Raw genomic sequence first — 11,194 nt, 5'->3', positions numbered from 1 at the left:
TTCTGCGCACAAGCAAGCAAGCAGGTCCTGCCATGTAAACGATCCTCGGCCCCACGAAAAGACAGCAACCTGTTGAACAACCTAACGTGTATCTGTTTAATTTGTTAAAAAGGCAAAATGAGGGCAGTTCCTACGTGGATTGACAAAGTACATGATCGCGACAAAGTTGAGCAATGGTAAGATATCTAGCCTTTGCATTTACAGTTTTATCAACAGGCCTGATGTTGCACAGTTGGGAGTGTTGATAGCAACGGCGGTTACTATGTAAACTCCCGCAGTGGCTGGCTAGCTAGCTAGCTAGTTAGCCAACTGTAGCAAACTAGCTTTGTTTATTAACATTTTCACTATCCATTTCATGCAATCTTAAAATAAATGATCGGTGTACTAACGAGTGATAACGTTGCTAGTTAGCTAGGTAATCTGTTTGCGTGGCTAAGCACAGCTAGAACATTAATGCTAGCTAGCAGAGCAGCTACCTATGGCTTAATAGCATAATTGAAACAGGTTTTCAGCATATTGTGATTGCAGTACATTTTATCCCTAGTATCTACGACCTTGCCTTCAAACCAGATGGCAGCCAGCTTATTGTGGCAGCTGGGAATCGTGTTTTGGTGAGTTTGGGGATGATGACGGGGTGGCAGGGTAGCCTAGTGGTTAGAGCGTTGGACTAGTAACCGGAAGGTTCCAAGTTCAAACCCCTCTGCCCCTGAACAGACAGTTAACCCTCTCTTCCTAGGCCGTCATTGAAAATAAGAATGATGCCATTGGTTTTTGAATCAGAGCTAAGTTGAGGAGAGTGGAATTGCATACAATAAGTATTGCATATTGTCTTTCCAGGTGTATGACACATCAGATGGAACTCTCATTCAGCCTCTGAAAGGACACAAGGACACAGTATACTGTGTTGCCTACGCCAAAGATGGTACTTAGTACAGTATACTCTTAACACACCAATCTGGATGTTCCCAATTAACAAACACAAGTCTTTTGGGTCTCACATTGTGCTTCTTTGTAGGGAAACGGTTTGCCTCAGGTTCTGCTGACAAAAGCATCATCATCTGGACATCTAAACTGGAGGGTATTTTGAAATATACGTGAGTGATCATTATTATTACCATAGAATTAGGAATTAGAATAATTTAATAGGATCTCTATGATTATTACACACATTACAACATTATCAGTAGCATTATGTTCTATTGAGGTCACTCCTGGCTCGCTCACTATGCATATTTTGTTTGTATGTTGCTCCTCAGACATAATGACTCCATCCAGTGTGTTGCCTACAACCCAGTCAGCCACCAGCTGGCCTCCTGCTCCTCTGGGGACTTTGGTGAGTGGTACACTGGGATTGTCCTGTCCTCTACACCTCTACAGGGAAGGGGTTAAAGGGGTGTTGAAGACATGCAGTCATAAGATGCTGCCATCTGTATAATTTGTTTCTCTCTCTAGGTCTGTGGTCCCCAGAACAGAAATCTGTATCCAAGCACAAAGTCAACAGCAAGATAACATGTTGTGGGTGAGTATTGAGAAATTGCTGCTCTCCTTTTTGTTTGGATAGCCTCTCTTATGTTCAGTATTGTCATAATCCTTTTGACCGCAGGTGGACCAACGACGGTCAGTACCTGGCCCTGGGCATGATGAACGGGGTGGTGAGCATCAGGAATAAGAACGGAGAGGAGAAGGTGAAAATAGAGCGACCAGGAGGATCCTCCTCTCCTATCTGGTCCATCGCATGGAACCCCTCCAAGTGAGTCACTCACCTCTCATGTGGGCTTTTTGCTGTGTAAAACATTTTAAACCTGTGTGTGCAATGTCTTGGAGAGTAAAGGTTTATTGCTTTTGAAATCAACAATAATACATTTTTTTCGGAGTGATATTTCTCTGTATTGAGTCTTTTTAAGCTGCCAGTTCACAATGTGAAACAAGCATGGTAGTGAAAATCAGAGAATGACAGTGTATGGCCTCTAGACAGCCAGCAAGTGTCAGTGTTTGACCAGGCAGGCTCTGACAGGGACTGGTGGAAGTGGATGCCCTTCTGTGAGGGAGAGGACGACGAGGCGGTGGATGTGGACAGCAGCATGCCAGAGCCCCTGTGCCTGGTCATTGACACCGCCTACAGCCAGAGCTGCAGTAGCAGGGTAGAGGTCCTGGGGCTAGGCAGGCAGCTGGAGAGAGAGAGGCAGGTAGGAAGAGGAGCAGAGACGGACAGGCCTGAAGGAGAGGAGGAGGAGCCCATGCTGCAGGGAGGGTTCTCTGATCCAGACCCCTTCAGCCAGCTCAGGTAGGGAAAGCAGAGAGGGAGGACAGAGAAATTGAGAAAGGTAACATCAAAGCTCAGGGAAATACTTTGGTTAGGTCTTGATTTATATGTTTGGAGGCAACACAATGATATAGGACACTTACTTTTACCATACCAGTGAGATGTAGGGTTTAATGTACCTTTTGGGTGAATAAGATTTGAAATCTTTCTAAATCCAGTTTAATTGTCAGAATGTTAAAGTGGAAAATATAAATTCATGTTGGAGTGTCTCTCTTAGGGATGAGCACAATGACATCCTGGCTGTGGCAGACTGGGGGCAGAAGCTATCCTTCTACCAGCTCAGTGGAAAACAGGTGTGTGTCTGCAAAACGCATGTCCGTGAACCATCTCCCCAACATTTACTTTCAGGGGTCTGGAATTTAATAAATGTTTTTCCCTTCTTCCGGCCCATCTGGATAGTGGGAACATGTTAGATAAACATTTTGGGTTTGTTTCCACAGCAAATGAATAAATAGTCTACATGTCTAACATAAAATAAAACATAAAATATACTAAAAATGCAATGGTGAAAGATATTGAAAAGAGCAACTTTGCTTAATAGAAACTACAGTGTAGCACATCGGTGTGTAGGACACAAAGTTGTTACATACAGATCAAGTAAGTAGCGCTTCATGAGTCTTGACTTGTATGAGCCGAAACAGCTCATGGGAGCAGGAGCATGAGCCAAGTACACAGGACGTTAGTATATCGCAACCCCCAATCTATCTCACGCTGAGTGCCAAGCAAGGATGGATTAGGTCCCATTTTTACAGTCTTTGATATGACTCGGCCCGAGGATCCAACTCTCAATCTTCCAATCGCAGGACGGACACTCTAACCACTGAATTGGTTACAGATCAAGAGGCCTAGGTTATGACCACGGGTTTAGGTTGTGCTCCCAGATGGGCACCGGTGATTGGTCAACGAAACCCCAATGGCCTCGGTGCTATCACTCATCCACGATAACACATAAACCACTTAAGGAGGCCACTGTCTGAGACCTTTAAGCCCTGTATTTTCTGTTGCAATTAGCCTGTCAGGGACTATTGAAACCGTAACACTGCACTGGAAATGATCCTGTTTGGCCATTTAATAATGATTCAGTCACTACTCCTCCCCCATATCCCCCTGGGTAATATTGTAATTACAGACAAATATGCACTGTTTCATTACCCTGCCATGGAACCTTAGTCTCATGTGTTGTCACTGGGCTGTTTATCAGTGTAAGTGAACATGCTGTTTTGATTACCGTGCTATGAGTCGTCTGTAAGGAAAAAAGGGAGGTTGTCCAAAAGGGTTTTATTTCAGGGTAAAAGAATGGACTGTCAGGCGGTTATTTCTCAGCGTGAGGAGAAACAGATGCACAGAGTCGGGGAACTGATATGACGTTGCGCAAAAGGACTTCAAGTGCCAGCACAATAGAGCCTATTTAGAAGCAAGAAAGTGTGTATGTGTTTTTCCATCTCTTTGGTCAGGCGCTTAAGGGGATGGGCTAAGGACTGTAGGCTTTCCCGATATAGTGCACAACCCTGTGGCTCTGGGAAAAAATAGGCCATTCCCCAAGTCAGGGGAAATCCTTGGCCTAGACAAGCATAGCCCAGAAAAAGGTCAATAAATGGGAAGTAGACTTTATTTCAATATCTGTTCCTCTCTCTCAGATTGGAAAGGACAGAACTCTGACCTATGACCCCTGCTGTGTCAGCTACTTCTCCAAGGGGGAGTACATTGTGATGGGTGGCTCGGACAAGCAGGCCTCCCTCTACACCAAAGATGGGGTGCGGCTCGGCACCATCGGGGAGCAGAGCTCCTGGGTGTGGACCTGTAGAGTCAAACCTGACTCCAACTATGTGGTGTGTTTCTGTGTCTAAAGTGAACTGTATTGGAACGCTATAATTTTAAATAGTGCTGATATGATGCTGAGACATGTTGTGAAGAACGAAGAGCTGAAATGATAAAATGCTACTGACAACACTACAGATGTCATCTGTCAGATCAAGTGTTGATGCAACCTCATATCACTTTGGGACACATTTAGAGATGAGTTATTTTTAACTTGTGGAGTAAGCATCTGTGATCACCCATAGAGAACATGGAAGTAATATCACTATATCTTTCTTTTGGATTATATTAATACTAACAACTCATATGGGAGGGCATAAGGTGCTACCTTGCTGACATCTCCACATTGTCTCAGACAGGGCTCTAACAAAAAGAAGGAACACTCTGTCTCTCTGTCTTTTCATGAAGGTGTTAATGGGAACCACTGCTACATTGAACTCTCATTTGCTCTCCTCTGTTTAGGTGTTGGGCTGCCAGGATGGGACCATAGCCTTCTTCCAGCTAATCTTCAGCACAGTGCACGGCCTGTACAAGGACCGCTATGCCTACAGAGACAGCATGACCGATGTCATCGTCCAGCACCTCATCACTGAACAGAAAGGTGGATTCATTTAGACTAGGGCTCGCCAACCCTGTTCCTGGAGAGCTACCCTCCTGTAGGTTATCGCTTCAACCCCAGTTGTAACTAACCTGATTGTGCTTATCAACCAGCTAATTATTAAAATCAGGTTGCGCTAGATTAGGGTTGGAGTGAAAACCTAAAGGACAGTAGCGCCAGAGGAACAAGGTTGGATAGCTCTGATTTAGACAGTACACAGTGTTGTACTTCTCTTATTAGAATTCAGAAAAAGCCTGTTTGTTTTATTCAAATTAAAATCTGTAGCACGTTGCTTGACCTTTTACCTCTTCAGTGTTAGCAGATCTGATGGAACTGGATGGGTGTAAGCAATATGGTGGTTCATTGGAAGGCTATGTAGAGTCACACCATCTGGTCTATTCAGGACTATTGGGGACTGGCATTATATGCCCTGTTCTAACTGTGCCTCCAACTTTTGTGCTTTCTTCATGCCCAGTGAGGATCAAGTGCAGAGAGCTTGTGAAGAAGATAGCTATCTACAGGAACCGCCTGGCCATCCAGCTGCCTGAGAAGATCCTCATCTACGAGCTGTACTCTGACGACTCCTCGGACATGCACTACCGCATCAAGGAGAAGATCTGCAGAAAGTTTGAGTGCAACCTGCTCGTGGTCTGCTCCCAGCACATCATCCTGTGTCAGGTGAGACTTCTACCCAATCCCAAAATCATACCCTATCACCTACTTCCCCCAGACACACATCTAAACTATAGTGGTAGTTGTGTCATATTATTTGCTCACATTAATGTCTGTATTTAGACTAAATACTTTGATTAATAACTGTTGTCCCGGGATTTGCTTTTGGCTTGAGGCTTTTCTCAAACACTCCGTTATAAGCATGTCCCTAAAGTGTCATACCAACACAAACTATTTGGCCTGACTCAGTAACACTGGCCTGCAGAGACATCGTCTCATGTGAATTATACTAATGCATCAGTGACAGATTGCGAAAGACCCTGCCGAGAGACATTAGCATGCTGTTATCATATTTGAAACCCAGTGAATTAGCGGTTAGCGCTGCGTCGCTACTCCAAAACACCCGAGAGAGAGGCCAGCGATGGATGGTTAGAGCCAGTGGTCGTCCAGATGTTTCTTCCTATCCTTCTTATTGGCTCCAGCTGTATCTGTGCTCCTTTAGGGCAGGGGTGGCAATAGGCAGCCCGTGGGCAAAAAACAGCCTGCAAGTGTTTTTTTTATTGGGACCCCCAAAGTTTTTGGTTAAAAAAATAAATGTCAAATCATTTTTTTTATTTTTGGGTTTTTTCTTTATTTTTGTTGTTAAAAAAGACTGTACAATTACCATGGAAATCTGTTCCCAAGTATTTCCACGAATAAAAAAATAGACATTATGTGATTATGTCTCAATGTAATCCAATAGAACCTCTGTATGGGCTTAGTTGTGGTCAATTTCCAGTGTACAAATTATTATAATTATTTCCCGGCCCCTGACCATCCGCTCTGATAAAAATCGGCCCGCGGCTGAATCTAGTTGCCTACCCCAGCTTAAGGGTGTAGGCTTCCTATTTTACAACAATGCATCCTTCTCTCATGCCGCCCTCGTTAAACTGACTATCCTATCGATCCTTGACTTTGGCGATGTCATTTACAAAATAGCCTCCAACACTCTACTCAGCAAATTCGATGCAGTTTATCACAGTGTCATCTGTTTTGTCACCAAAGCCACATATACTACCCACCATTGTGACCTGTATGCTCTCGTTGGCTGGCCCTCACTTCATATTTGTCGCCAAACCCACTGGCTCCAGGTCATCTATAAGTCTTAGCTAGGTTAAGCTCCACCTTATCTCAGCTCACTGTTCACCATAGCAGCACCCACCCGTAGCACGCGCTCCAGCAGGTATATTTCACTGGTCACCCCCAAAGCCAATTACTCCTTTGGCTGCCTTTCCTTCTAGTTCTCTGCTGCCAATGACTGGAAAGAATTGCAAAAATCACTGAAGCTGGAGACTCGTATCTCCCTCACTAACTTTAAGCACCAGCTGTCAGAGCAGCTTACAGATCATTGCACCTGTACACAGCCCATCTGTAAATAGCCCACCCAACTACCTCATCCCCATATTATTATTTATTTTGTTGCTCCTTTGCACCCCAGTATTTCTACTTGCACATTCATCTTCTGCATATCTATCACTCCAGTGTTTAACTGCTAAATATTGCCTATTTATTGCCTTACCTCCCTAATCTTACTTAATTTGCACACACTGTATATATACTTTTCTATTGTGTTATAGACTGTACATTTGTTTATTTCATGTGTAACTCTGTGTTGTTTATGTCACACTGCTTTGCTTTATCTTGGCCAGGTTGCAGTTGGAAATGAGAACTTGTTCTCAACTGGCCTATCTGGTTAAATAAAGGTGAAATAAAAAAATAGAGACTCTGTCACTTAGTCTCTTTTCCTCAGCCATCAGACAGCCTAAATGAGGCGGGGAGGAGTGAGAGGTTACCAACACAGCACTGTGGAACCTGGCTGGATGTCTCTGGTGGTTTCCTCTCTGGTTTGTGTCTCTGTGGTTTGACAGAGAGGAGGAGGGGAGGGGGAGCAGTCCAGAGTTCCCCTAAATCTGCGTGTGTGTGACAGAAGTGCTCTAAATCTGCCTCTAATAGCCCTGCTACAGCTTCACCAACTGAGGCTGATGGTTTCTCTGTTAAGACTGTCTAACCTCTGACCGGGCTGTGGTTGTCTGTGTCAAATCAAATCAGACTTTATCTTCACAGAGCATTGAATGAGAATGAAAAATATGGATAGAAAGATTAGAAGGATATATTAAGAGCAAGTGTAAACTATTAAAAGTAGACAAAATGGTAGTGATGAATGAATTACAGTAGTGGCCAGATAATGCATAACATATACTAAATAGATATGCCTGTGTTTGATGCTCTGGTGTTTTAACATGGTGGTATTCTTACTTTGTCTGGCTATCTAAACTCCTTGCTCTGGCTTAAAGATACGCCACGCCCACAGACGTTAGTTTCTTCTCTACAATGAGTCTGGATCTAAGTACCTCCCCAATGATTTCTAGAACGCAAACACATTCTAGACGTTCTGATTAGTCCCAGAAACCGATGAGTTGGGTTAGATCCAGAACACATATGGGTAAAGCAGGGTTTTGAAAATTCGTAAATGCCTTTGATTCTCTGATTGGTTAGAAATGATCCAATCGCTGATGACTTTGTTTTGTACAACACCCCTCATATTGACATCACCACAAATTACTTCAATGATGGCAAATTACTTCAATGATCTCACAATGAAGTACAGTATGTAGCGAGTCGTCAGGCAAATTGTCACTGTCTCCTCTCTGACCCTCCTCTTCAGGAGAAGAGGCTGCAGTGTCTGTCCTTCACCAGTATCAAGGAGAAGGAGTGGCTTATGGAGTCTCTGATTCGCTACATCAAAGTGATTGGTGGCCCACCGGGCAGAGAGGGCCTACTGGTGGGGCTGAAGAATGGAGCTGTGAGTATGACTGACAGACATACAGTACACACAAACTCTTAGCTAACTTGTATTTATCCAGGTTAGTCTTATTGAGATGCTATTTTCTGTGCCTCAATTCAGTCAAATCATGTGGCTCATTCAATCAAATCCTGTGGTATTAATTTTCTCTTCAGATTCTAAAGATCTTTGTTGACAACCCATTTGCCATCACTCTGCTGAAGCAGTCTACGTCTGTGCGTTGTCTGGACATGAGTACATCCCGCAGCAAGCTGGCCGTGGTGGACGAACACAACACCTGCCTGGTTTACGACATCCACACCAAGGAGCTGCTCTTCCAGGTCAGAGGTTACGGGGTCAAGAGTTACTAAGGCCACGGTCGAGGTGGCTTCAGTTTAAAATTAGGGTTCACAGGTTATGTTTGTGGGGGTAAAGTGTAACACCCATCTCCCTTGCTGTCCCACTCCTTTCCTTCACCTCTGTTTCCCCTGACTTCCCTCTCTCTGTGATCTTCCTTCCCTACTTCCCAGGAGCCCAATGCTAACAGCGTAGCCTGGAACACCCAGTGTGAGGACATGCTGTGTTTCTCAGGCAGTGGCTACCTCAACATCAAGGCCAGTAACTTCCCAGTGCATCAGCAGAAGCTGCAAGGCTTCGTGGTGGGCTACAACGGCTCCAAGATCTTCTGCCTGCACGTGTACTCTATGTCTGCCGTGGAGGTGCCTCAGGTGGGCTGGAAGACTAATAATTGAAGAACTGAGCTTTATTTTTCTTCTGTTTAGTTGTGTTTCTAATTATATGTTGAATTAACTGCTTCCCTATTCCTTTCTCTTCTCCCTAGTCGGCTCCCATGTACCAGTATCTGGAGAGGAGGATGTTCAAGGAGGCCTATCAGATCGCCTGCCTGGGTGTGACTGACAGTGACTGGAGGGATCTGGCCACGGAAGCACTGGAGGGGCTCGACTTTGACACCTCTAAGAAGGTCAGACACACACACACACACACAAACTTTTTCAACCAGGAACCACTGCAATGCTAGTGTCCATCACTAGATGGTGCAGCCTGAAGCTATTGGTATGTTGAACCTCTCATCCTCGTTTGACTAGTGTGATAGAATAGCTGAAGGATGTGGTCTGAGTGGATTCTCTGGATACTGTAAGAGTTCCACTCATTCTGTTTACACGTGTGTCTCTCCCTCTCTCAGGCATTCATCAGAGTACGAGACCTGCGCTACCTGGAGCTCATCAACAGCATTGAGGTACAATATGGCACAGACACACTCCCCTCACATGAATAATGAATAATGGATTAGTCTGAATTGTATGAATCCAAGATCAGAGTTTGTGGCTGTAGAAAACAGAACAGACCACATAGCTTTAATCAGGATGGATTTACTGGCTGACCAGAGCTGCCCATGACGTCATCAAAGCATATTACAACATATCTGTTGTGATTATTGCGTTGTTTGCTCTATAACCTGTTAGTTCATATGCCTTGCGACCGTGATATATAGACCTAAGGCCGAGACAATAAGAAGACAGTGGCAGAATAAATTCAACCAGACCTTTGTTTCATCACAAAACCCGAGAGCAACCTCTGTCTGGTGAAGTACACAAAGCATAATGCCTGTAACCAATAGCTACATGACCTACAGCATGGTCAAGAAAGTACATGTTTCTGACATTTTCGGACTACTAAACAACCATTGATTTAGAACCGTGGAGAGTTAGTACAAGTCAACATCATCTAATCACCTCTGCTTAGTCTAATACAGTGGCAATTAAAATGCATTTATGCTGTGACTCTCCATGGTTCTGATTTGTGTGCGTTTGTGCAAGTTCAAAAAATATGTTGACTCACCCTACTTGCAGAGAAACGCCAATGAATGCCATCCCCCTCTCTTTCATGTTGACGAAACAGTCTATGTACTGTCATACAGTACACACATTTATAGAATTTTTATTTACCTGGCTAAAATGCTTGCTGGCTAGCCTAACTTCCTTTCATGGACAACGTTAGCTAGTTAACATTAGCCTTCTACATCTAGTTACATATTGAATATCCATTCTCTCAGGCCAGGGGTACAATGCAGTTTATGGTTGGATCAGAATCCCCATTATAATCATTGGCCAGTATGAGGAATTAACTAAAACCACATGTCCAAATCCCTGTCTCCATCCATGGCTAATTTAGGAAAGGGCCAAGTTTAGCTAGCTAGCCACCGGAGGACGACAACATAACGAGATGCAACATTTCAAGTTGTTTCTATCGATGATGTATTTCTCTGTGATAGGGGTGAAGCCAAATCCAAACTGGCTTCTCTTTTCTTTGGTGTGCCAGGACCATTCACAGTTGAGCTCACTCAGTGATTGGTCGCTGGCTTCCCTTGCATTGAATGCTACGGGCTGCAACAATGTCATACTCTTTATGACCAAATAGCTGGCCTACACATACGGAGACAGAGGAGCGCTGTTTCGCTCACTCTGATGCTTTCTCTGGAGAGATACAGTATATTCAGCCTCTTGTGAATTTAAGGAAAATTCTGAAAACACAGAAGAGACGAAAAATAAATTATTTAATGATTTTTTTCTTAGTACATTTAATTGCATGCGTTTCCCTGATTAAAGGCCCAGTGGAGTCTAAAACGGAATTTCCTGTGTTTTATATATTTCCACACTATGAGGTTGGAATAATACTGTGAAATTGTGAAAAATATGATAATGCACATTTAGTGTAAGAGCTATTTGAAAAGACCACCTGTAATTTCAGCCTGTTTTGTTGGGATGGAGTTTTGGTCTGCCTGGTAACATCACCAAGCGGTAAATTAGTTAATAGACCAATAAAAAAGAGAGTTCCACACCCCTCGGCCAATAACAGCTATATTTCCCCTCCCCACTCAGACCACTCCCAGACAGTCCTAGCAAAATTCTTGCTTGAGAAATTGCTCTTTGCTAAGAAGCTA

At 43.9% G+C, this 11,194-nt stretch overlaps 1 protein-coding gene across 2 annotated transcripts in view; it reads left to right on the top strand.

The window, feature by feature from the left end:
* The window catches only part of ift122 (intraflagellar transport 122 homolog (Chlamydomonas)), a 34,438-nt gene continuing 23,244 nt past the window's right edge, over nucleotides 1-11,194 (top strand). Inside the window, exons 1-16 of one of the 2 annotated variants that reach the window (XM_064956659.1) lie at nucleotides 1-176; nucleotides 545-611; nucleotides 838-922; nucleotides 1,016-1,094; nucleotides 1,257-1,333; nucleotides 1,453-1,519; nucleotides 1,604-1,750; nucleotides 2,541-2,616; nucleotides 3,961-4,152; nucleotides 4,604-4,742; nucleotides 5,215-5,417; nucleotides 8,116-8,253; nucleotides 8,409-8,573; nucleotides 8,763-8,960; nucleotides 9,074-9,214; nucleotides 9,437-9,490. In XM_064956659.1, the coding sequence (XP_064812731.1) occupies nucleotides 118-176; nucleotides 545-611; nucleotides 838-922; nucleotides 1,016-1,094; nucleotides 1,257-1,333; nucleotides 1,453-1,519; nucleotides 1,604-1,750; nucleotides 2,541-2,616; nucleotides 3,961-4,152; nucleotides 4,604-4,742; nucleotides 5,215-5,417; nucleotides 8,116-8,253; nucleotides 8,409-8,573; nucleotides 8,763-8,960; nucleotides 9,074-9,214; nucleotides 9,437-9,490 (1,887 nt within the window). In that variant the 5' untranslated portion in view covers nucleotides 1-117. The remainder of the gene's footprint in view (nucleotides 177-544; nucleotides 612-837; nucleotides 923-1,015; nucleotides 1,095-1,256; nucleotides 1,334-1,452; nucleotides 1,520-1,603; nucleotides 1,751-2,540; nucleotides 2,617-3,960; nucleotides 4,153-4,603; nucleotides 4,743-5,214; nucleotides 5,418-8,115; nucleotides 8,254-8,408; nucleotides 8,574-8,762; nucleotides 8,961-9,073; nucleotides 9,215-9,436; nucleotides 9,491-11,194) is intronic. The other variant, XM_064956660.1, reaches the window with a different exon arrangement.

The sequence above is a fragment of the Oncorhynchus masou genome, chromosome 33, assembly GCF_036934945.1.
Source record: "Oncorhynchus masou masou isolate Uvic2021 chromosome 33, UVic_Omas_1.1, whole genome shotgun sequence".
In the NCBI taxonomy this organism is placed as follows: Eukaryota; Metazoa; Chordata; class Actinopteri; order Salmoniformes; family Salmonidae; genus Oncorhynchus; species Oncorhynchus masou.
Note: the sequence above shows the minus strand (reverse complement) of the source record. Positions and strands in the feature narration are given on the sequence as shown.